General features: G+C 47.2%; 1 protein-coding gene across 1 annotated transcript; it reads left to right on the top strand.

The window, feature by feature from the left end:
* Viaf (viral IAP-associated factor) lies at positions 1 to 24,527 on the top strand. The gene is made up of 6 exons (XM_077700108.1): positions 1 to 172; positions 757 to 895; positions 3,707 to 3,794; positions 6,479 to 6,622; positions 9,750 to 9,958; positions 21,113 to 24,527. The coding sequence occupies exons 1-6, from the start codon at positions 167 to 169 to the stop codon at positions 21,238 to 21,240; spliced, it is 714 nt and encodes a 237-aa protein (XP_077556234.1). The 5' UTR covers positions 1 to 166; the 3' UTR covers positions 21,241 to 24,527.
* The last annotated feature ends 494 nt before the right edge of the window (positions 24,528 to 25,021 follow it).

Here is a 25,021-nt window from a genome sequence, read left to right as displayed (position 1 = left end):
CGGGTGCGTCAGGTGCGTTGCGTTTCCGCGTGTGAACTTGGGTTGCTTGGGTGTCCGTGGAGCGTCAAACAACTGAATTAGCGGAAGGACTTCTGACTCATTGTATTCCTGAAAACAGTTAATGTAAATACAACTTCTTGGCCTGCGAATACACCAAGTTATCGTCATGGCGGTATGATTTCGGGCACGTGTTGGGCCCTTGTTTCCTTCCAGTTTCGTGTTCATGTCCAAATTAGGCGTTGTGTTGAGTGTGACCTGGTTACCTGATTACCCATGGGATATTGTTGCGCTGTGCCGGCATGTGAAGTGATGAGAATACCGCGAGTTTAGTAATGCTTCATCTGAAATAGCAATGTTTTCGTCTGATCGTGTCTTAATTCATTCCGATGGCAGACACAGGGCCCGAAAGAGCCGTTCGCATAACCTAACCGGTAAAGATAAAACAAAGTTATTTCATGACATCCTACTCTGCTTATTATGGTACTCTATGATCCATGATCACTTCCAGGAGGATGTGATCGGATAAGTTTGGTCAACTGCAGCCGCGAAACTGTTTGTACATTTTGTTCATCAACCACCGTTTGTTTCAGCTTCGTTGTTTGTACTAGACGCAGCGCGTCGAATGCATTTTCCCACTTACAATTTTCCATGTTAAAGAAGTGCCACTGTGTTGTGATTGTGCTTAAAGAAAATTTTGGGACAAACTTGTTTTGTTGCTCGTTTAGTGTTTAGCGTTTGTGTCCCCATTTTTTACAGAACCCTGATGAAGACACGCAGTGGAATGACGTCCTCAGACAGAAGGGAATTCTGCCCCCGAAAAAAGAGGCAGAAAAAGCTTTTACTGAGGATGAAATTGTGAACATCGTAGAGTCGACTGTACAAGAGAAACTCAATGGTCAGTTATTTGTTTGTGTCTGTTGGTCTTTGTTAGGTGGTTTTTGTAAGGCATCACATGCTGATCATTTACTTGCTAGGCATGGAACGATAACCAATATTCTCGACTGTAACTTCATTGAATGGGTATAAACATTCCGGCTTGAGACAAAATTGATGTTATGTGGCTACTGCTCAGTAATCTATCAAGATTAGGATACCTGAAAAAAATATCTAACCTGCACGCCAATTTATGGTGATGCAGCTCGTGTGGGTGTTGCAAAAGAGGAAATCGGCGCAGAAATAGGGGCTACCAACACTTGATCCTGCATCTAGAAAGGCCTGTTCACCGTACTGTCGGCCGCAAAAGTTTGCGGGATGTGCAGTGCATGGCAGAGCGGCGCAAATCTGCATTGCTGCGGCATCCGCCGCGCCAAGCGCACGTTCTGCATGCTCCCTTACTTCGTTATCAGGCATCTCTGGTCACTCGTTTCCCAGTGATGTGCTTTCGATATTCGCGGCAGCCACTGTGGCGCCATGTAACGATCGCTGCGGGTCTGCTCTCACAGGTGCAACAAAAGATGTAGCTTGCAGCTGCCTTTAGAGCGGGGATCAACCTTGTCTGATTATATGCTATCTACGAAGTGGTGTGCTGGTCGAACATTGAAGGTATTACAGCGGAGCTGTTACAGGCTAGGATTTGGAGAAAACGGAGTGCATGCAAAGACAAGGTGTGTTGCAGCAATATAAACTTTCTGGTGAATGCTCCGTAGATCTCAATTCACTCATCTGTGCAATCTGATGAACTGATTTATTTTGAACCAATCTTTGATACTACAGTTATTATTGAACCCCTTTCATGAAAAAAGTGTGTGTAATGATAAGTTTTTTGACTGAAAAGTTTGTGAATGCACAGTACACGTATGTCAAAGGTCTTTTGACATCCCAGACTGAGGACCGGTAGTTGTCACGTCATTGCTCTGTTCTGCTGTTTTGATGTTCAAGGGCCGTTTATTCAGGAACCACCGTCTCTTCTCACTTTGGCCACTATCTTTGTTATACCCCGGCTACTCTAGGGTCCGAATGTAATTTGAGTCAAATGGGGTGCTTCGAATGCCATTCAGAATCTGCTGTGCTACACTACAATTTCGATGGCATTTGAAAGCTTTCACAATTGCTCGCCGTGCTGTAGTGGCGCTGTTGTGGCCCCTTTCCGTTTTCATACAATAATACAACAATCAAGTTTATAAGCAGTCTAAGGCAGTAAAATGATATCAAATTAGAAGAGACACCAGTTTTGACTCTAATGTGGTGGCTGTTTGTGTAGTTTTATTTATTATTTTTTTTTGCAACTGACCCACTGACTGGTTTTGAGAGTATGAAAATTAAATATGTTTATTTTATATTTTAAGTAAATGAACAGTGAACGAAGTTCCAGAAATAAAAATATTTTGTTTGTTCACCTACGGAAGTATATTTTTTTATTGCCGATCGAAGACGCTGCGTGCGAGAGTGCTAGAAATGGCATTTGAAATCCCAAATGTCTCTTTCAGTGCTCATTTGCCTTGAATGTCATTTGAGCCGAATGGCATTTCAAAACCTAGTGTAGCACCACAACTTGGCATTTGAGTCAAATGAAATGACATTTGGTTCACATGACATTCGGATGCTAGTGTAGCAGGGGTATTAGCCACTGCATGAAGACAATTGGTACAGTCTATCAGCCTGGTTACCTCGGGCTCGCACAATTGTTGGGGAGGCTAAACAGATCCCCAATGTGATCTCGCCACTTTTTTTTTGCGAAAGAATATCCATATAAGCCTTTGAGAACTGTCCTAAATCACAAATTTGGCTATTCTGTGCCAAGACTGGCCAGCTCAGCCTAACTAATTGATCCAGGCATGTGGAATGCCTTGCATAAAAATCGATCAACTGAAACCTACCCTTCGAATTCTTGAATCCGCAGAGCAAACAGCAGACACGGCTGACAGGGAGAGCAAGACCACACAGGCGCTGACTTACAAGTGACATTTATTGCTGCGAAGTTTGGCGAAAAAATACAGCAGAGATCAGGGCAACCGAGAAATCAAAGCACAGATCAGAATCTGTTCTCTCAGTCTGTAGGTTCATCAATTGTTTGTGTTAGGATGGCGTGAAACGACCAAACTTTACTGCTTGAACGACAGAGAATGTTTTTTACTTTGCTATCCGGTCATCCATGACTGTTTCTTTTGAGGAGCAGGACCGTTCCTCCTCCATGTCAAAGAAGAGTGTGAAGAACTCTCACTGGCTTGTGATCCCACTCGTAAGAGATTCCACTCATCAGGTTAACAAGAAACTAGACCTTCCTCGGGACGTACCTACGTATAGAAATACTTTTCCTTGGAGCCAGGCTTACGAGGAAAGTTTGGCCCTTATGTATGTCGTCACAACGTGTCGTCACAAAGCTTTTGGGGAAGCTAGCTATACTCGGTTACAACTTAAGAACGGCAACGGAAGTTGCCGCTGTGCCTCATCACCGCGGCTGGATGTTACTCCGCGCGGCGCAAGTAGTGTGTTAATGGATTTTGGACATGGTGCGAGCCGTTTCCGTGATTTTTCGGACCTTATATGCTTATTAACTACCGCAACGACGACAAAGTAACTACGTGAGAAATGGCAGGTGACATCACGCACTCATAGCAATAGTATCCTTTCAAAATGCGCACGTTCGTCTACATCCGGGTCCGTCGCATAGGCGGAGTGATACCGTACATGAGCTATTGCCGTTCTTAACTTGTTCCGAAGTATAGGCTTTGTCCTTATTGCTTTAAAGCTTACTTTCAATTTGCAGGTGCACAGAAAGCACTAGAGGACATGACCCTGGAGGAACTTGAAGAACTTGAGGACGAAGAAGACGAACGAGTGCTCCTGCAGTACAGGTGGGCACTTGCCTTTTCTGCCTTGATGTTCAGAGGACTGCTGCAAAACGTCTCAGCATTGTATGAATCCCTGAAAAGTATAAATTCTGCTTTGCTGGCACTTCATGGGTTTGTTGGCTGCAAGCGATGTGGTCTCTCTCACAGGTGTAATGCATGCATTTCAGAAAGCGTTCACACGCACTGCAAGGAACCACTGTGGGGTTGAGCCAGTTAGGAACTCATATACACAACATCACGCATACCTGCTCTGCATAAACTTTATTCATGCGCACTTCACATACACATTCAAGGCTCAAGTGATCACAACCCCGGATGGAGGGACTAGGCCCTCGCACTGCTCAATGCACTGTTGTCAAACGAATCTGCAAAACGTAAACACAAAGTCACGACACACATACTACAAATGTTTCGTGCACTTGCCCCAAAATATGGCATGCACACGCTTGCTGTGACCAGAGCTGCATAGAGCACTCGGACACCACTAGGTGTAATTGGCTCTAGCGGTTTATGAATTGAGGTGCTGCTGTGTACGGCAACTCGACATCACCTCAAGATAACAAGTGGAGTAGAGGCAACAAAAATGCCTAATGTTCGAGGAGAGGAATTCATTGAAACAACAATGCCTAGGTGATGATGTGTGCACTTACCTTGATGAAAAAAGTACGGGGGATGCTTAGAACTTTCGAAGAATTGGAAAGCAAAAGACTTTTGAACTTTTTGTTGAACTTTTCGTCCGTGCCTGTCACCACTTGGCTAGATCCTGGACAGCACCCTGCGGAGCTTGTTCCAATAGCTGGTCATCAACAAGAGCTTTTTTTTTACCTGCTTTCAAACTTTCTGTTGAAGTGTGTGGCTGCACCCATCACCAGTTTAACAGTGCCCTGGACAGCACCCTCTGATGCTCGTTCCACTTGCTCGCTGTTGCCAGGAGCATCCTAAGCTTGTTGTGCTCTCTATCCACTGCAAGGAGCATTCTGTTCGCCCCTGTCTGTACCTTCACCTCTGAAGGTGGCTCGTTTTGGCAGCGGCCTAATCTCCTTTGTTGCAGCAGTTTCTCTTTCCCGGTGCGTGCTGCATTGCCCTTTCTTGGAGTCCCGCTCCGACTCTACTCTCACACTGGGGTTTCCCTTTCCTGGCACACAATCCAGTGTTCACACTTCTTGGCTTGTGCCTCTTCCTGACACAAGCATGAAAGGACCCTTTCACACTCCCTGTCTCTTGCAACTTCTCTACCTCAGAACATGCGAAGCATCGAGATTTAAGAGGGCAAACAGGCCACAACATGCGAGTGTGCGTACTCGTCACTGCGCTGGCCACTGTTTGTGCCTGAGCGCCTGACACAAAGTTCGCTTGACTTGACGACCTGCCCGAAATGGCTTGGCAGAATCTCGCCCCGCTGTCCTGCAATCTGGAGCAAGCATACGTACCCTGGCATGCCTCGAAGCAGCGATGAGGAGTCACCTTCTCCCTCCGCACTCGGTGGATCGTCCGATGCAACCCCTTCACCTCCATTCGTCGAATTCAAACTGCGGCCAGCGGAGAGTCTCGATTGAAGGAATTTTAACTGCTCCCCTTTGCAACGGATCCCCAGGGGAATAAAAAGCCCGGGCTCACGAGCAAGAGCGTCATTCTACGGAGTCACCGAGCTGAGACGTGCTCTCGCCTTTGTGCTAGCCATGTCATCCCCTTGTTACCCTTGTACATATTGTATATAAATGCTGCTTTAATGCACCATTGGCTCGACAGCTTCGCCGCTCAGCTCTGCGCCGTGCTGGTAGCAGGCTGAGCAAGGCAACTTCGCAACACCACTGGACTCAGCAGGGGGGAACAAAGCCTGATGTACAACGCGCAAGTGCGTGCACTCGTCGCCACACTATGACTAATCAGGAACTCAGCCAAAATGAAATCTGGAAAAAACGTGGAACAGCTGTGCCACCTAGCTTCACCAAAATGTAGAGGTTTGGTGGAGGGGGAGCAGGTTGCATAGTGATGACAAGCAGCAGAGTTGATCTACATCGTTCACTCAGCCAACATTTCGGCTGGGGCTTCCATAGGCGAAAATTGTTTTTACTCTATTTCTAAATAATCAGGCAAGTGTGGCCCCGCTGTCTTGGCCCCAGGCAATTTGTACCATGATATGCTACCACGATGAAAAAGTTAAGCAAAAACAAATTACTGGTTTAAAAAAAAAACACTTTCAAAGTAGCTCAGCTATTCTTGCCACGATATTTTTGTGTTTGATGAAATGAATTGCTAAATTTCGTTCCCGAAAATGGGCCTGAAATATGTTATAGAAAGCATAGCATTGATGTGATATGAGTGCTAGAAAAATGTCATATGAAGTGCTGCGTGGTACATACCCAGTTGTAAATATTGTCGCGTGGATACCGGCTAAGCTGTGCCACACTCTCGAAGCATGTGTCACGGATCCCAGCAATTGCTCCCTCTGTATTGTGCCATCTCCCTGTGAAAGATATTTGCAAATGGCCGATTGCCTGAAGGCGATGGTGCTGGTGTGCCTGAGTCAGCCATTTTTTGAGACCCTCCGTCCAAGTGCCTAAGTTGCCTGTCCTCTTCAACTAAGTGTTGTGCTGAGTGAATAGGTGTGTTGTTGGCCTGCTGTTTGCGCGCGTGCCTATTGCGATGCAACAATGCTAATTGCATTGCTCTTTTGCTGTTTCCAGGCAGAGGCGCCTTGCAGAGATACAGGCTACATTACAGAAATCTCGGTACGGCGACGTGCGGGACATCTCTGCGGATGATTACGTTGAGCAAGTCAACAAGGCAGGCGAAGGAGTTTGGGTCGTCCTCCATCTGTACAAGTCTGGGTAGGTGTTTTTTGCATAGGCTGCATAACGCATCGCTGGAAATGTTCCCTCCGCGCACTTGGTCAGGCGACTTGGCTTCCTGCATACAGTCTCTAATGAGAACTGTTCTATTCACTGAGCAAAGATGGGTTTACAAACTTTGAAAAGTTATCTCTGTTGGGTCCTATTTGGGAGCCGTTACAGTTGCTCAGATATGCTTGAAAAGGGCTTGTATTTTACATGCTTTTATTGTTGGCATTTTAAAAAAAGGTAACTTCCCATTATTAAATGAAAGAACAGACAAAAGTATGCCTTCTGGAGGCCTAAGCTTTTATAACAGTTTATTATCAGACAGCAGTCCGTCTATACAGTAGCCGACCGTTTTTTTGGTCTCCGAAAGTTTGGACTTGCTGGATATTTCAGACTTTCCTGAGGAACCGTCAGTTGTCCCATAGGAGTAATGACTCATGGATTTTTCGGACTGCTCTTTTATTCTGGTTATTTTTCAATCCCTTCCAGGTCCAAAAAATCGGTCGGCTACTGTATTTGTTTAAGGCAGACTTTTGAGGCTAGTTGGTGTTGAGTGAACTTTGACGTTGTAGCCAGAGCAAACAGGACAAATGTCAGACAAAATGAGCGAATGAGGGATTGCTAACCAAATACGGCATACAATTGTGTTGCTAATTTTTTAAGCACATCTGCTGCAAAGTGTGGAGCCTCTAAACATTCACACTGAAGCTCATGCTTGCACTGCATTCTTTTGCTCCCTTTTTACTTTCCCCAGTTAGCACAAGGTAGCACAAACATGTCGAACTAGTTGATGTGGCATGAGGCTTGCTTAGTATACAGCATGTTGTGACAAGTATTTAAATAACAACACCCGCTCCTTTCTGGACTGAGGGAAGTGTCATTGTGTTGTTTGCACTGGGGCTTGAATTTAGTGTGGCACCATCATCATGGAATATGGTGGTACCCTTGAGGCACTTTCTCTGTGGAGCCACAAAGCAGTGTTCAGGTTTTGTGCAGGTGCCCGCATATTTAAAGGGCACCACTACCGCTGACACGCACAGCATGTGGCCATTAAAAAAAAGTTGACCCTGCATGGTACCAGCTGAGTTCTAAGCAATATGCTTATGTCATCATCCTTGCAGCAAACATAGTCACCCTGGATAGCTGTTTTATAGTACGGAATAGTCATCACTATATTTAGTAAAGTGAACATGCACTAGGTGATGGATGAAACACAGCCGCAGTGTTGGGCACCATTTTCATCAGGGAGCTTACGCACCTAATAGCCGGAGAGTGCTTGAACTACAAGAGGCATTGTGTCAGAAGTGCTGCATACATTGCTAACAGGATTCGCTCAATGATGACACGCTAGTGCATGTTTGCGACTTGCTGAGCACAATTGGTACTGAAATGTGAATGAAAGCTGTTACGATATACCTACCTAGTGCGCCACCAAACAAAAGTTTGAGATGTAAAAAAAGATTACAGTGTCATGGGGTGCTTGGACACAAATAAGAACTCTGTGTCCCCCGACATGGTTGTGCCCATTTTTTGTTTTTGTCGGCATTGTGAGCATGGCAGCAACAGCACATCTCTGGCGTCTGGTGTCAAATGTGGGTTCAGTATAATGTCACCTCATCTATGCCTGGTGCTTCGATCTGCACGCTTCTGCATGCACAGGTGGGATTAGCCAATCTGCCCCAGCAGGCAGGTGTGCTGCCTATGTTAGAAGATGGCAGTTTTAAGAAAGAGTGTATTGCATGGCTGTGATGAGCCGATAGCAGAATGCTACTTGTGTTTTTATGCATGTCTCAGCAATTTTCAGACGTGACACCTTGAGACGCGATTTCTGCACTACATCCTGTCTGTGCGTTAAAAAATTTTGCGTCAGTGTCTCGCAACATCGCAGCCATTTTGATGAACACAGTGCTTTAAGAAATTGCTAGAAAATTTGGTAGATGTGAAATCATAATGAGCTCTACTTCAAATGCTTGCTTTGTGATTCTGGTCTGATACGCACCTGGTGTTTGTGCAAACTGTGTACTCCCACACTGCAGTCGCATTAAAGATAATTGCACAGTTGTTAAAGCCTGTTTTTTTCATCACTGTCATCGCAGGAATAATTAGTTCCAGCGCATGCAAATGAGACAGTGGCTCATGCCTGCTTTCAGTGCTGCCCCTACAGACAGCGCTCATGGTCTATAATTACACATTATCGCATATGTTAATCGTGCCATTCGTCATAATGAGAGATAAACCCTGGTACGTTGCACAACTCAGTGGATGTTGTCTAGGTGCTTTTACGAGCGCAGTGCCACCTCCCAGAGTCTGGAAGCATAGTCTCAAGTTGCATATTGCTAGTTCGCAAACTAAAATGATGGTGTTTTCTTCCTCGTCTGTGTCTTGTTTACCTGCACTTGAAGTTTCCATCATGCACTGCTAGCGACTAGTTCGTCTCTTCCTTTTACTTACTTGCCCGCCGCGGTGGCTCAGTGGCTAAGGCGTTGCGCTGCTTAGCACGAGGACGCGGGTTCGATTCCCGGCCGCGGCAGCCGCTTTTCTGATGGAGGCAAAAACCAAAATGTCCGTGTGTACGAGATTTCAGCGCACTTTAAAGATCCCCAGGTGGTCAAATATAATCTGGAGCCCTCCACTATGGCACGCCTCATTGCCTGTGTTGCGTTGGTGCGTTAAACCCTAAAATCAATCAATCAATCTTCCTTTTACTTCATCAGCCCAAATGCCTGGGAAATCTAGTCAGTAAACTTTGTTGTAGATCTGTAATAGTAATAAAATTAGTGACATGATTTAGTCGGGGTTATGCTTGCCTCTACGTTTATACATGTGACAGCCAGAGTCGTTGGGCATTAGGAAGTATGTTGGAAATGTACTGTCAGCCATCAATAAGAAATGTAAAAGATGTGCAGAAAATATCAAACTCTGTACAAGGTATATTCTTGGGTGCTGGGATTCACAGGTGGCTTGATTTACATTCATAGTGTTACGGTGTTTGCTGGCCAAGCAATACTATAGCGGGAGGGGTTGTATAGGGAAAGGTAGTTGGGTGGCCAGCATTTGTTGTGTCTGTTCTGTAAAACTGGTCCTAACTGTCTCTCTCTCCCCCCTTCCCCACTTCCAGTATTCCGTACTGTACCCTGATCAACCAGCACCTGAACCAGCTGGCCCCGAAGTTCCGGACCACCAAGTTCCTGCGGAGCGTCTCCACCAACTGCATCCCCAACTACCCGGACCACAACCTGCCTACCATCTTTGTCTACCGTGACGGCCAACTCAAGAAGCAGTTTGTCGGCCCCAACGCGTTTGGGGGCATGAAGCTAAAAGTTGACGGTACGTATGATGAAGGCCCTGCTTTTATTTGTGTGTCACGTTAGAATCCACCTGGGTATATTTGGCTTGCCGTTATGAGGCAATGTGCGCATTTCCTCTTTTTGGTTGTCAGGCAAGTGCTGGAATGTTAGATGACGCTTTACATTTGCCTGTCAGGCAAGTGCTGGGATGTTAGGTGAAGCTTTACATTTGCTTGTCAGGCATGTGCTGGGATGTTAGGTGAAGTTTTACATTGCTTCAAGCAAGGAGCATGACAGCTTATGTAGGGCACATGAACTTTGTGCCGGTGGCCTCGTGCTGAACAGAGAACAGCAGCGATGCAGGTGTAATCTGCATTTGGCCTACAGTTACCTCCGGGTTAAGGTGCATTTCGTTATTTTGTGCTAAAATCGTGCCTCTTTAATTGTAGCATGCCTTCTGTCTGGTGTAGTCGAGAGGGACACTAGTGAGACAGCAGCTTGACGTTTGCCACTACTGGCAGTGATAATCTGGAATTCTCAGTGTCTGGAAAAATGAGGGAAAGTTCTGGGAAGTAAAAAAAAAAATTTGTCTCATTCTGAGAAAATGAATATCCACTTCCTTTCAATAAAGAATATTCTGACAGATGTAGGAAGGACATTACCAGCAAGACGATATAATGTCTGTACAGAGGCTTTCGATCTGTTACTCATTCAGTGAGACAAGTTACACACTCCCTGTCTACTGTTAGCAAGCTGTGACGGATGTATGGTTGTTAGTTTCCTCTTAGCATTGATATATACCATATTTGATCCCATTATGAACACACTTTACCCCACCGGAAAACTGCCACATTTCGAGTACGCATTTCGTGGGACAAAGTATTTTTTGCTCCATTAGTTGCTTTTTTGCCATGACATCGGTTTTTGTGTTTGGTCAATCGCTGGCTGTGTCCCAAACTTAATTTTGTTGTAGGTGTTCTTGTTTACTTTGATTTGAAAGTTTGCCCTATGGCATAATAGGTGAATGTGTTCACAGGTACACAAGCAAATCGACTTCATGTATGAAGTTTTCAGGAGTCCTCAGGAAACAGTCCATGCATCCAGCACTATGGGATTGGAGGGCAGTCTGGGTGAACAACTGGTTGCATGAAGGTGCCGCAGGCAGACTTGATGTAGTCCTGGGAAGGTCCACAGCAGATACACTGTTAATGTCAGGAAAATGATGCAACCATTGTGTGGGTACAAACACCATGGCATGCTAATAAATTCACTTGGAATGTAAACGTGAGAATCGGATTGTTTATTATATTTCCGTTTTACTGGGAGGCTGCTTTTGTGTGGAGTTGCCAATATCTTCATTTTCTCACTTCCAGTTATCATGTCACTTTCTGTTACATCATCTTGTTTGCCGTTGGAAAATTTCATAACGCTCTGCACATAGCAAACACTTTTCGGGGGCGCTGACCACAACAAAGGAGGGGTTTGTTTGCATTCCTTGGCTACTCATTGTTTCATCGTTTCTGTCTTAAAGGAGCACTGACACGAAAATTTTACGTTACACTTTTATTGCTTTTATCAATGCTTAATGGCCTGGCGAACCTGAAACAGCACTTCAAATACTTCAGCACGCGATAGTTAATTACATTGAACGGCCTGAAAATCGTTTGTTTCGAATTCCCGTGGTTTGATCCCGAACGGCGCATATGACAGAATCCCTGCTTGACCTAACTGCTTTGTGCGGACGTCACCGGCACCCGCTTGAGAGGGTGTTGCGCCCGCTCGCCGCTCGTGGGGCCACGCGCATGAAGTGACGTCACGAGCTTTTCACGAGTGCTGCCGCATCACTTGTTTTGGCTCTCCCTGGATGATGTCACGCTGATGTCCATTTGCTGAGTGCAGCTCCGCGCGCTGCTCCGTCGGCGCGATAAATGATATCCAATTAAACCATGTTCTTCGCGTCGCAGGCCGCTCATATTTCACCCCGGGTATTCTGTTGAGTGAAGGAAGCGAACTGTGCAGTAATATTAACGCCGAAAATTGGTGTCAGTGCTCCTTTAACGAGCTCTATTTTCTTGCTGCATCACTCTGTGCATTTCTAATGACACTGCAACCCTCCTGGCACCGAAACAGCACAGCAGCAAGCTCGGGGATTATGACCACAAGGTCGTCCATTAGCTCGGAGCTCTTCATATGGGCAAGATACAGCGCTGCCATGTCTGATGCGCTAACAGCTGTGTTTGTCTGAAAGTACTTAGTTGCCAGGAGCTTCTTTTGCTGCTGATGCTGCTGCTGGCACTACTGACGACTCTCCGTCACTGGTAGAGATAAGGACATGACTCCCATTACCACCCACCGACACATCGACAAAGCTTTCTGCAGATGAGACACCTACTGAAATGCCTGAGGAAAAGTCACCACAGCCTGCTGCAAAGTGGCGTGTGTTCCGGGTGACACCCAGCAGCCTGCAACCAGATACAGCTTCAACACCACATACCGCGAAAGTGTCTGAGGCGATGCTTACCCCGTGGAGCCCTTTGCCACAGGCCCAGAGCTAATTCTGGTGTAAAGCTGCCATCAAACCGCAACAGCATTTTAACTTTCTGACTCGCCCCACGAAGATATTGCAGCAGCTGGTAGATCTCTGCCTTTAAACCAAGGGGTTCACCCGATATGCCTATCATCGTCCAGCAAACATGACATCCGTGTGGGTGCCGTCCCTCGATCCAGTAGCTAAGTTGTGCTCTCTGCAGCACATATCGTATAAACCGGAATATAGGTCGACCCGGTATATAGGTCGACCCCCTACCTTCAGGTGGGAAAAGTTGACCCCAAAAAAAAAAATTCAGCATAGAAGGGCACACACAATGTCTATATTTATTTTCGACGCCCGTCCGGCGCTGCCACTCACTATGCCTGCCGAAGTCACTTGTCCGAGCTGTCAGAGTCGTCCGAGGATGACTGCTTCTCACTGTCCTCTTCAGTGCTGTCGAGCATTGCTGATGGAGCACTTCCTAAACGCTCGTGCAACCATGTCATCGGGCAGCGACTGCCAAGAGAAGGACACCCAGCTTGACATGGTCGTGAGAGATGGTTTCCGCTGCCGACCCGTAGGTGCCTTTTCGTTGTCGCCGACTATCCACTCATTGTACAGTTCGCGGAGCCGGTCTGTGGATGGCCTCCGCTGTAACCGGCAGTGATCATGAGCGAAGTTCCCTAACGAAGTCTGCCACTTTGTTCTCCAACTCGGGGTGCACCGCTTGACGTCCACGGAACGATGTGTTCCGGGGGTTGCACGCGCACACCTTAGCTTTCTGGCTTTGCCAGTACCGCACACTTTTCTCCGAAATGCCAAAGTGGCATTGCACCGCCATATTCCCATTCTGCTCGGCAACTCATCACCTTCAGCTTAAACGCAGCAGTGAACTGGCGCCGACTTCCACCCCTCATCTCAGAGCAGACACGTACAGAAATGCACGCATGCACACACACAAGACGAGTAAAAGACGAAAAACTGGAGAAAAGCGAAAAGCAAATAAAGGCCTGATAGTGCGAGAGCAGTCCGACACAAAGGGCGATGTCGACGGACTACGCTTGCACATTGTTGCCAGACAACAATTTACATTCTGCCAATGACCGCTATATAAGATGAGGGGTGACTTTTGTGCAGATTTTTTGGGGAAAAAACTCGGCCTATATACCGGTTTATACGGTAGCTCTCCCCGCCGGCACAATCCTCCCTGTGCAAGCGAACCCGGCTTTAGGTACTGACATCCATCTCTACGTGGTCGTGGTAGTGGACCCTGGGGATAACCGGACTACCTTCACGACACTATAAATCTGACACGCATCGTGTGTCCTCTAAAGGGGGATTCACACTTCGGACACACCCGCAGCTAGATTGGTGACGTCGCGTGACGTCAGCAGACAGTCTGGCTCAAGGAAGCATTCACATGAAGGATAAAGCGAGCAGACGACAGCACAGACAGACAGAGAATACTTTCAACGCGCAGACTGTGTGCGCACGGCGAAAGCGGTACAGGTTCGAGTGGTTGGGCATAGCAGCAAAGATGGACGCCGACCACAGGTGTCGTAGCGCGGCGATGGCCGTAGCATTGGCCACAAGAATGAGCTGCATAAGATCATGGATACACGCTGGGTGACAACGTATATATGCAGCAAAGATGTAGTGCTCACATTTTCTGGTTCTGCATTTCTTAAACTTCTGCTCTCCTTGCTGTCGCTTCATATACTCCCGGCTTTCTGATGTTGCTCCTGACATTGTTCTGGGCTTGCATCACTGCTCATTTTGGTGTCGCCGCTGGGCAGGCAGTTGACGAGCACTGCGATCAGTGTTTTGCCCACTCGTGTTTGTGTCTGACAAGTCAAATGGCTCTGGCGTGAAAGCCTTGTGCCACTGTTCTACCGTGCCTAAGCAAGCACGTGCCCCATGGGCAAAGGGCCCACCGGCACCCTAGCCACTCTATCCATGTCAATAAACGAAGGCATAGTGGCGATTTTTTTACGTCCACTGCTCCAAACCGAGAGGCATGGTTGCTAGACTATCCAGCCTTGTGTGTGCCAAAGCACAGTATTTTGCTGTATTCCCCCGCCAGAATCGCTAACAGAAATGAAGCTTCGAATTGTCAGCCTGTGTTGTCTGTAGGGTCACGAATTGGTGTCGTCGTATCATGTGGTACGCATTCCGCGGTCCTGATCAGTGATTTCATCTGCCGTGTGAATCGGCTTTCAGGTACATGGGATCCGGATGCATTTGCCTTGTGATGCTACAAGGCCCGCTAAAGCCGCCGCCTCATTCCCCACAGCTTTTCTACAATGGCCATGTCCTAGCAGCCCTATAATTCTAGGCAGGGGTAGCGCACTGCTACTGCTGTTTTCGCTGGGGTCACGTGTACATCTTCTGAAACCTGATTTCTGTGAGGATGCAATGGCCTCATTTTGACAGCCAAAATTCAGGTGTGGTGTGTGTTGCTGTGACGACCTTGATATAACAGCTAAAAGCCTCCTGACCAAGAATAAAGCAGTGTGTGCTAAGCAGTGTGCTAACAAGCTCGCTCTCAGCCAAATCAGACGTTAACATTTAACTGCTTCGATTTCTTGGTGAAAGAGGAGATTGGGATACAATGGGGGAGGAAGCCCCAGAGTTCTTCTCACAGCCAACATACCGAGACGATGCCTGTCGTTTCCTGCTGTTGTCAGCAAACTGTTTCTGAGATGCCTTAGTCCCCTGAGGGAGACAAACTTAAGGCACAGACCAGAATCTGGCAATTCTGCAATGTGAAATGACCAAACTTACCAAGTGCAAGTCTGAACCACAGTTAGAACTCGATCTAACAAGGTCACCGGGAACCACAAATTGTATTGCCAAATTGACATCTTCGTAAAATTGGAACAGTCATTTTACAGCAGTTGATTCCATAAATTTGATGTCTGAAGGGAGGTGCATCCCAGCAGCTGCCTCCACATCGTAATTGCGGCAGCCGCAGCGCCCACCTGCCGATTATTTAGCGTTGCGCCAAAAATTTGCAGGGAAAATAATAAGCCCGATGGGGCTTGCCCTAAAGTGTAGCACTTCAGCAGACGTGCGAAACACAGCATTTTTGTTGTACCACATCTCCACAGCGGAACATTCTTGGCTGTCATATCCTTGAACCATGTAAACAGCACTAGGGCTTGCTCCAACTTCTTGTGCGGGGCGGTTATGAAGTTCTGTACTGAACTCGCAAAAATTTGCAGAACGCGCGAACATGGTTGGGCGCACGGAATCGTAACACCCCCTCAAACAGTCCATAAACATACCCGAACCACAACAGTATATTGTGCAATGGAACTGTCGTAACCTTGCTACAAAAATTGGAGAGCTCTGTGAACAGCCCTGTGTAGGCAAGCTCCATGCCTGGGCTTCCTTGCTTGAGGAAATGAACTCTCTCTGACGCCGCCTACCCCAATTAGCAGCACACACAGAGCCGTCCATGCCTTATAAGAGATGCAGCTCCACTTTTACTTCCCCAGGCAATGCGGCCATTTAGGTATGTTATAACTTGGTTTCCTCAGAACCCTATCCCTCTGGACACAAGTTGTACAGCTTAGCAGGGGGTCATGGTGGGGAAAGGGTAACTTGCTCATGGTATGGTTATCCTGGTTTCTTGTTACATGTGCCCTTATAGCAGTTGTGTGCCCTGCCTGTGGCTGGGTTGGCTGACCCTACTTCAGCGAGCTAACCCTGGGTGCCCCATACTTGTGGCAGGAGACTTTAAGCTCTGAAAGGGTGATTCAAGAACAACTGGCAAGAAGGCCACACAATAACATGGTACCTGGAGCACACACAATCTCAATGCTCCACACTGTGATTGGGGACACCCATCAACAAGGGGGCGTGGCTGCGTAGTAGTAGAACACTTAACTGATGCCTGTTTCACACTTCTAAATGACATCTCTTGCCCGACACGCTGTTGTGCCCTCGCCCAGTGCCACTATACTCACCTGACTTGCCATGGTGGCTGGGTGCACAAACAGTATCCTGGCAACAAGAAGCTGACTGCTGGGGCAGCGACCATCACGCTATTCGCCTTAGCCCTATTCCAGAGTTGACAGGTTGTCTTCATCCCGCCCAAGGCCTGATCCTTGGCTCCTGCAGTAGTGGGCTAAACGTAAACAAGCAGGAGTAATTGCCACACGACATCCTTTGCTTACACCTGCCAGGCTTTAGTATCAGCGCCTTACCGCCGCTGCCTGACGGCACGAGAAAAGAGTGTCCAGGCAGCGCTGGCTTGACTGACCAGCCTCTTTTGCTCCATCATCTTCAACAGCCTTTGTCTGGCACACCTTTTGTGCCATAGAATCTGCCAGTCATCCCTAGGATGCAGCAACCAGTGCTTGCATTGCATCAAACGAAGGTCCGGCACAGTTTTCTCTTGAGGTTGCCCGGGCTTTGTTTGCTGCCCGTGATGCTGTGCCAGTGGCCGAAGTATTCCCATTTGCCCTGCCGAACTACATTGGCTCACTGCTTGCTGATAAAGTCGTATTGGGAACTCAATTGCCATTCACAGTGGCTGGATTCCTGACGGAAATCAATCAGGCTAAGCAGCAGACGGCTCCAGGTCCTGGCGAGATAGCTTATGAGGTGTACAAAAATATTGTCATGGGACAGGACAATCCCCACGCCGCCATGGGCCACCAACAAAAGACTACAAGGAAGCAGCTTGATGCGGGGCGCAGCCAGCCCAGGCTCAGTTACGCAACATTTGGTTGAATGACTCATTCCTCGTGCCGCTTCTGGGCTCCATTTATCAGGTGTCGCTCTCTGGCTAGTTACCCGACTCCTGACTCCAGGCAGATATTGTTCCTACTCCCAAGCCCGAGAAACCATTGCATTAACTTGCAAACATGCGCCCATCGCTTTGACATCGATGCTGTGCAAGTTATTAGAGCAAATGCTTGCCACAAGACTTCTGTAATGGCTTGACACCTTTCAGTGGTACCACTCAACACAAATTGCATTCTGGCCCCACTCGATGCCGAGGATGGTTTGGAATATTTGTCATTTGTGGTTTTGGTTGGAGGCCACTCCCGCCATGATAGACATATGCAAGGCAAACGACAATGTTAATCATGCTTCCATCTTACAAGTTCTGAATTTCCATCTGTTGATGCTGTTTTCCATCCGTATCAACAGTGCAAGTTTGGGAAACCTCTCAGCTGTCGACGGCATACTACAAGGATCCGTTTTGTTGCCACTTCTTTTCAATATTGTCTTGTTGCCGCTTGCCTGGCGCCTTGACTGTATCCCGGAACTGTATTTTCCTACAGTCGAATCCCACTACAACGAAACTGACGAGACGTGCGAAGAATTTCGTTGTAGCGAAAGTTCGTTGAGGCAAAATCTGCCCCAAAACACCACGGAAAGGCCAGAAAAATAGCCCCGTATGTTTCCGCATCATTGGCAGCATAATACAATGTTTAGAAAAAGGAGTGACGGGCAATAACGTCATGTTTATTCGGATAACAAACATACCAATGGTTATCTGTTTTTTCACTGCACGCAAAGAACGCGTTACAAGGGGGGGGGGGGGGGGGGGGGGGGGGGGGGGGGGGGGGAAGAAATGCAGGCGCAAAACGTATTGCTGTACAACAAGGCGTGTCCAACGAGCTGATTACTTGCAGATAGCAGGGGGGATCCAGCTGCGCCATTTGCGCCATTTTGCTACAATTGTACTCTCCTGCGCCCTGCTGCGCCCAGTGGTGTTTTACTTGTGCCAAATGCTCCGAACCGTTTGAACCCGGTCTTTCGGCTGAGAGTTGTCCCCTCAAACCAGCTGAAGCGAGAGGCGATCGTTCTGCCGCTAACCAGCACGATGGTTCCTTGGTTGGCAACTTGGAGGAGCGGTGCGCTCGATTATTTGGTTGCCCCAGCCGAGCTCTGCTCATGGTGCAGCCACAGTGCAGCAATAGTGCAGCCACGGTGCCGCTTCGGAGCAGAGATGGTGATTCGGCAAGTCGGCATGCATACACTCCGGTGGCGTGGACCGCAACGGAGTGGTTTCCCGCACTGCTGCAAAGAAGCGTAATGGCATTACTTCATGTGAATCGCTTGTAGAAAACTAGCGATTGACGTTCGGCCACTCGTGACAAGATGCACAAACGAGAGTCTATTCTTTTCTGCGCTCGCGGCGAACCGTTTTATTACTGTGCGGCCTTATATTTAGGGCTACTGCAGTGGAGTAGCGCTAGCCAAAACTGCATCAGCGTAAGTTTAAACAACTTGCCGTTTGGGATTTTCGCAGCAGGTTTCTCTTTGTTTTTGTTGTTTGTTCTTTTTTTTTTTCATTCTGCGTGACGGTATTGAAAATAAAGCCCCTTCATATTGCTCTTATCCACCGCCTGAGTGGCCAGGAATGTGATGCTGATGTCGGCAATGAAAAGCGGCTCAGGTGGAATTTGGAAGAAAAGGGGATCCCATGCCGTGCGTTGCTGAAAAGGGCTGAAAACATTATTTCATCAGGGCAGGCTTTATTAGTAGAAGGCAACTCTGCCTTTAGCCACACCCTCTCCGAGCTGAATGAACTTAATAAGAAGGCAAGCAAGAAGCAATAGTATGGTGTGATGTGTGTGAAGTGCAATATTTTCTGTCTAAATATTGTTGAGCCGGACCCTCCGAGCTGGATGAACTGAACGAAACGGCAAGAAGCAACAAATCAGTGCAATATGTTTGAGATAGTGAAATAATTTTATTGTAAATAAAATGGGCAAGTAAGTTTTTGTAATGATTACTTGGTGTTTTTTTAAGTTAAAGAAACGCTTGTCATCTGCTTCACTTGCAGCGTTGTCTAAAGGCTGTGGGGGCACTCATTTTTGGTGCTTTAGTTACCAGCTTCAGAGTCTACACCTGGAAGGAGTAATTAGCGTTGCTTGAATGGTTGCCGGCCTTCTTTATCTCCAGATAAATGAAGCTGCAACATAAGTTTTGTGCTGCTCCCAAGCTGCTCCAAAGTCAAGCTCTGATACAATAGTGCTCCAAAATAACATTTTTTCAGCTCCAAAAATTGCTCCAATAGTTCGAATGGCTGGATCACCCCTGAGATAGCTGCGAGGCCGTCGGAAGCCCCCATCTCGCTTGTGGCAGGAGCAGTGCCGTTATCTTATCCTCTGACGGCACGGCAGCTACTGACCGTGGCAGGCAAGACACGCGCGCCTGCATTTAACATGACTGCGCGCTCGCGACTAAGATAGGATGACTTGGCTTCAAGATCAAACAAGCAAACATGATTTTGGGTCTTGGCTATGAAGAATTGTAGAAGAAAAACGGCAAGGACAGCTGCTCACAATGCATACGTGACGGCGCCGTGCCAGCAGCAGAGCACATTCGTGCGATTTCAACTGGCTGTAGCTCCGGCTTGGCGAACCGGGCCTGCGCCTCATGTAAAGACGGCCAGCCACATCGTTACCACCATCAAACAATGGCGTCCGCCTATGAGGTTATTTTTGTTTGTTTGTTTTGGGTGGCGGTGTGGGCGCACCGCGCATGTCTTCGGTGAAACTAAGCGTGCTGAATGTATAAAAAGTTAGATAGCTCGCGCTATGCTTATTTTAATGTAAAATAATTGTTCAAACCCAGCCCAAATCATCGAAAATTTCGTTGAAGTGAAAGCAAGTCTGACAAATGGTTCGTTGTGGCGAGGACTTTGTTGCATTGACTTCTATGGCTAGCTGACGGGGAATTAGAAATATTTCGCTGAAGCGGAGTTTGTTGTAGCGGGGTTCGACTGTATGCACACTGATGGCATTATGGTGTGGACAGTGCATCCAGACCTGGTATGACAAGCAGAGTGTCTCCAGCAAGCATTGACACTGTCAGAAACAATGCGAATATGCGAGCCTCACTCTGTCTCAAGAGAAGACCACTGTATTGCCCGTGGCCAACGCTTGTGGCTGCCATTTGCCTCATCGTAGTGCAACTGAATGGGAATGCCAGTTCCATTGTTGGCCATTTGCATGTTCTATGTTTAGAGGTCTTGGTGTCAGGGTCTGCAGCTCAGTGGCTCCGGTTTGCTCTACAGGAAGCTGGACAAATTCTTCACCTCATTTGACACGTCCCACAGAAGTCTGGTGGGGCCTGCTGGATGATTGCCCGTCTCTTAGTGCACTTGCATGTCAAGCACAGTTCCAAACTGGGTTTGGGTTGAGCCTATAAACTAGGCCGCCATGCACACCATCACTGGACACCCGCGGCTTGCTTGTGAAGCACGGTTCCAAACTGTGTTTGGCTTGAGCTTGTAAACTGGGCCACCATGCACACCATCACTGGGCTCCCTGACATAACGGCAATACCACCGCTACAAGCAGAAGCCCAACTGAACACGTTGGATGAGATCATCCATCGGTGTCGTTCCACTCACCTGCTGAAGTGTACACTTGTTCCACGTGGAAAATTTTCAAATTCCTTTGTGAATTTATTCAGAAAGCTGCGAGGTACGATTGACTTCGATGCTAATTGAACTTGCGTAATTTAACTAGCTGGTGGAGTTAAGCTAAGCCTTCGAAGTTATTTATCATTCACTATGGTGCACAAAAAGTTTTTCTGTTTTGTCTTTGTTATTCTTGCTTTGAGAATTTAATGCAGTGTGATTGGAAGGATGACACTTTGATGCACATCTAATTTTTTTTTTCCATCTTGCAGAGCTGGAATGGATGCTTGCAGAGGCTGGCGCTGTTGAAACGGAGTTGGAAGCTGACCCTCGGCCCAAAACAAGGGATGTCCTTTTGAGCTCACTCAAAGCAGACTACGATGATAGCAACGACTGGTGAAGTTGATGACTCGTGGCTCAAGCACTGGGACTCGCAGGGATCTTTCATGCGGCCTTACTTGATTAAGGGTATTACACAGAAAGCGCTGACAAGAACATTGTGGCAGCCTTTTTGCACTGTACATTGCTGTTCAAAGCAGCCTGCAAGCTATGTTCTAACTGAGGGGCAGTGCAACTGAGCTAGTAATATGTGGTTTTGAACAAGGGCAAATCCAAGAGGATTTATAAAGTGTACCAAGATGCAGGTGTAAATCTTGAGCCCTGTTTTCTAACAACTTTCTAAATTTTGTGCCGCTGGCTTCTTTGTTGCTGCTGTATTCAAATTTATTGAAATGCTTGCTGCACACAAATTGCATTTCATGGTGGACTAATCTTGAATGCTTGGTTAGAGCTCAACAATCGTTTTCACTGCCAGCATTGCAGGTGGTGGTGCTGTACTAAGCCCGTTCTTGTGGCTGGAGTAACCTTGCCCCCGAACCCGCTACGTTTGCCAGCCTTCACAGTGCTATGGGCAATAGATTGGTTGAGACAGTGCTAGCGTGTCAAAAAGATGGGATCGGTGGAAGAACATGCGAGAGGCCTTCACAATTGCAACAAATCATTGGAGGAATCAGCAGAAATTGTTCCTCTGCCTCCCATGCTTAATACTGACACAAAATCTCACATTTATTACTTTTAACAGTCGAACATGGATACAGTGTGGATCATTTATAATGTAACCACTTATGGTGCGGGAACGGATATAACGTGGGTTTTTGTTACCACCAGTTTGATTTCGATACAACACAATCCTTAAACATGCTGCTTTAAATGCGGTTGGCTGAAGCACAACACTGTTTATACACCATTTTCCTTGCTAGAGGTGGGCGCCGCCATTTGCTTTTTTCTGACCGAACGCTAGCGCCGTCTATGAAGCGACCGCCGAAACCTCCGCGCTGGGCTGTTAAGTGCTCCGTTCTTTCCGTGCGTCTGCTCGGTACCCGTGCATTACCGAGTGAACCGTAGTGGTTTGGCGTTAAGTTAGCGGTTGCAGTGCTTGTGTGTGTGTGTTCTGTTTTGTTTTCATCATCTGCAGACGGATTTCAGGTCCTAATTTGCTGCCAGAGTGGAAAATGCCGACCCCGGCTGTTGCGAGCAGCAGTAGCAGTGTGGTGGTGGTGCGGGTGGTGCTCCGCAGTTCCGCGATGCAAACGTGCCGGTATGGCACCGACTGACATAGAAATCAACATCGGGGAGTAAATACGTGTTTTCAATGCCACCGTGCTTGTTTTGTTCACCGATTAGTCATGTTTACGCAAGCGCGGACGTCGAATGCGGAGCGCGCACAGCATATGTGGGTCACGGTGACCCGTGCTCGCGATGGACTTTCGACGAGGCGATTGCTACGGTGTTGACATTGCAATGCAATATAATCTTTCATAACTAGACTTATGACGGTTACTGACGAAACGAGATTACCTGGGCGGAAAAATATTACGACCGCACAACCAGTCAAATTACTATTCGAAGGTTGAGCAGAAGCTAGGTCGACGCTCGGGTGAGTTAATATTCGTTGATCATGATCGTGATTATGATTGACCTAACTCTGCGCAGCGCATGTGGCCTGTCGCTCCGAGGCCACCTTTGTGAAACCGCTGCTTGCACCACAAATGCTTTACGCGACCAGCAGTAATGTTTTGTAATTGTAATACTTTAGAGTCCGTGACAACGCAAAAGGATTAGAAGCTTTGCCTTCGACCGCGTTGTGGACAGGTTGAGCTATTTTCCAAATGCAGCGTTCACGCGTATCTCGAGCTGCATTTCCGCATTGGGCTGCCTGCTTATCTTGATATCGACCAGCAGTGTGCGATGGAGAAAGTTATCCTTTCATATCGTTTGGCGGTGTAATGCGTTGGCCTGAAAAAAGTAAACAAAACGCCGTGATTTTAAAGGTTAGATTAGATTAAAGGGGGATTGTTCAATGCCAATCGGCTGTAATGACCAACAATATATAGTATTTTAAATTTACTACAAGGAACCACAAGTTATTGTAATGTTGTATTGTATCGGCGCTCGTGAAATATCCCCAGGTGATCAAAATTAACCCGGAGCCCTCCACTACGGCGCGCCTCAGCACCCATGAAGCGTCGGGGCGTTAAACGCCATAATGAATCAATTAATAAATCAACCAATCAATCAATGCTGTATGGTAAAGGATACAGTTGCTTCTAACATTTCAGGGGGTTCCATTCCCTGTCGCAGCTTTGCGTGTGATAAATGGATTTTGCTCCGTCTGCTTGCCGTCCAAGTGCACCCAACAAACCCTGGAGTTGGTCGTTGGTACAAAGTCGTTGCGAATTATCAACGGCATCCACCAATATCTCAACTCGGTGTGTGTTGGGAAGCGATGCAGCGAAAACACGCCGCGACCGCACTGCATTTTCTCCAGGCAGTGTCGTGCACATGCGTGCTGTCAGCGACTGTTTCTCGCTTTCTCTGGTTGTTCAAAACCCCACCACCGCGCAGTGCTGACCAAGCGACGTTTGCACCTTGAACAGCATCGCAGCATTGGCTAAAACAGTTGAAAGTTCCGCAAAAAGTAAGCACGCGGTGCGAAATACCCCTGAACTACGCAGCGGAACATACCGCGCCGAGCGATATTAGCAGCCCAGCGCGCACAGGCAACACTGGTCGGCCGCCGAGAGGACTGGTTTGAGAGTATTTTCCTCCTTTCCCGGCAGTTTATGGAAAATGGTGTATAGTATTGCGGTTTTTGGCGGGTCTGCTGATCAACCGGCGCAGCTGGGGTATTGTTTTAAGGTCACGAGAAAGAAAAAAAAAAAAAGACCATATCAGCCATCTGACGCAGTGCATGCTGCCTTCTCTCTAACTTTGACACTCAAAAGAAAAAAAATAGGCGCCCTTCAGTTTGCGTGTTCACTTTCTGCTCATATGGTAACCACAACTGCCTTTGCTTGACGTGCCTCGGAAGATTGAGCTAACCTCCATTGCATTAATCACAGGAGGAACAAGAGGGGGGGAGAGTACGAGGTGGGAGCTCCCTGGCTGGGTGAGAGGAGAGGTACATTGTTACGGGGCAGGGTCAGCAAAAGAGTATCATCTTTCAACAACATTTCGAGGCAAGCAGATGTGGTGTAGAATGCTGCAGGGATGAAAATATGCCGACAATTCCTAATTTCTAAATATCTTGCAGGCTGCACATGACGGCAAAGTTGAATGGTGGGCATACATTTTATAAATTCTTCTATTTATTACAAAAGGAAACCAAATAAAATTTATGCATTTTGACATTTTCTTCTCTTTGCTTTGTGTGGCTGTCCTGTTGGGGCTGTTTTTCTAACTGCAGTGCTTTTTGCCCCAATGAATATTTGTTACACGGGGAAGTGCAGAGTTGTTAGAGGCTACAAAAATGCGTATCCCGTACCCTCAAGCGAGCAAAAGTCATACCTGACTACATCGCTCAGTAACTAAAGCATCACGTGCTGAGTTTGAGGGTGCTGTTGTCCTGATGAAAGTGGAAAAAAATAAAAAAATATTTTTTGGTCCAATGTGTCTGTACCACCCAATAAAATAATTAAGAGGCGCCAACGTGCTGCCGAATATGAATTACAGAGCCATTCATGGCACCAATTTTGGTTTTGGCCGCTGAGAGCCCGGGGGTATTTGTGGGACAACGTGACGTCACATTTTTCTGTCCAAACAAGCTGCAACCCTTGTCATTGACTTTAAAAGCATCCAAAGCAACCTTTCACGACCCTGTTTCTCCTCTAGCTTAAAGATTA

This window comes from Haemaphysalis longicornis, unplaced genomic scaffold, assembly GCF_048455015.1.
Source record: "Haemaphysalis longicornis isolate Haplotype H1 unplaced genomic scaffold, Haemaphysalis longicornis Haplotype H1 scaffold_2, whole genome shotgun sequence".
Classification (NCBI taxonomy): Eukaryota; Metazoa; Arthropoda; class Arachnida; order Ixodida; family Ixodidae; genus Haemaphysalis; species Haemaphysalis longicornis.
Note: the sequence above shows the minus strand (reverse complement) of the source record. Positions and strands in the feature narration are given on the sequence as shown.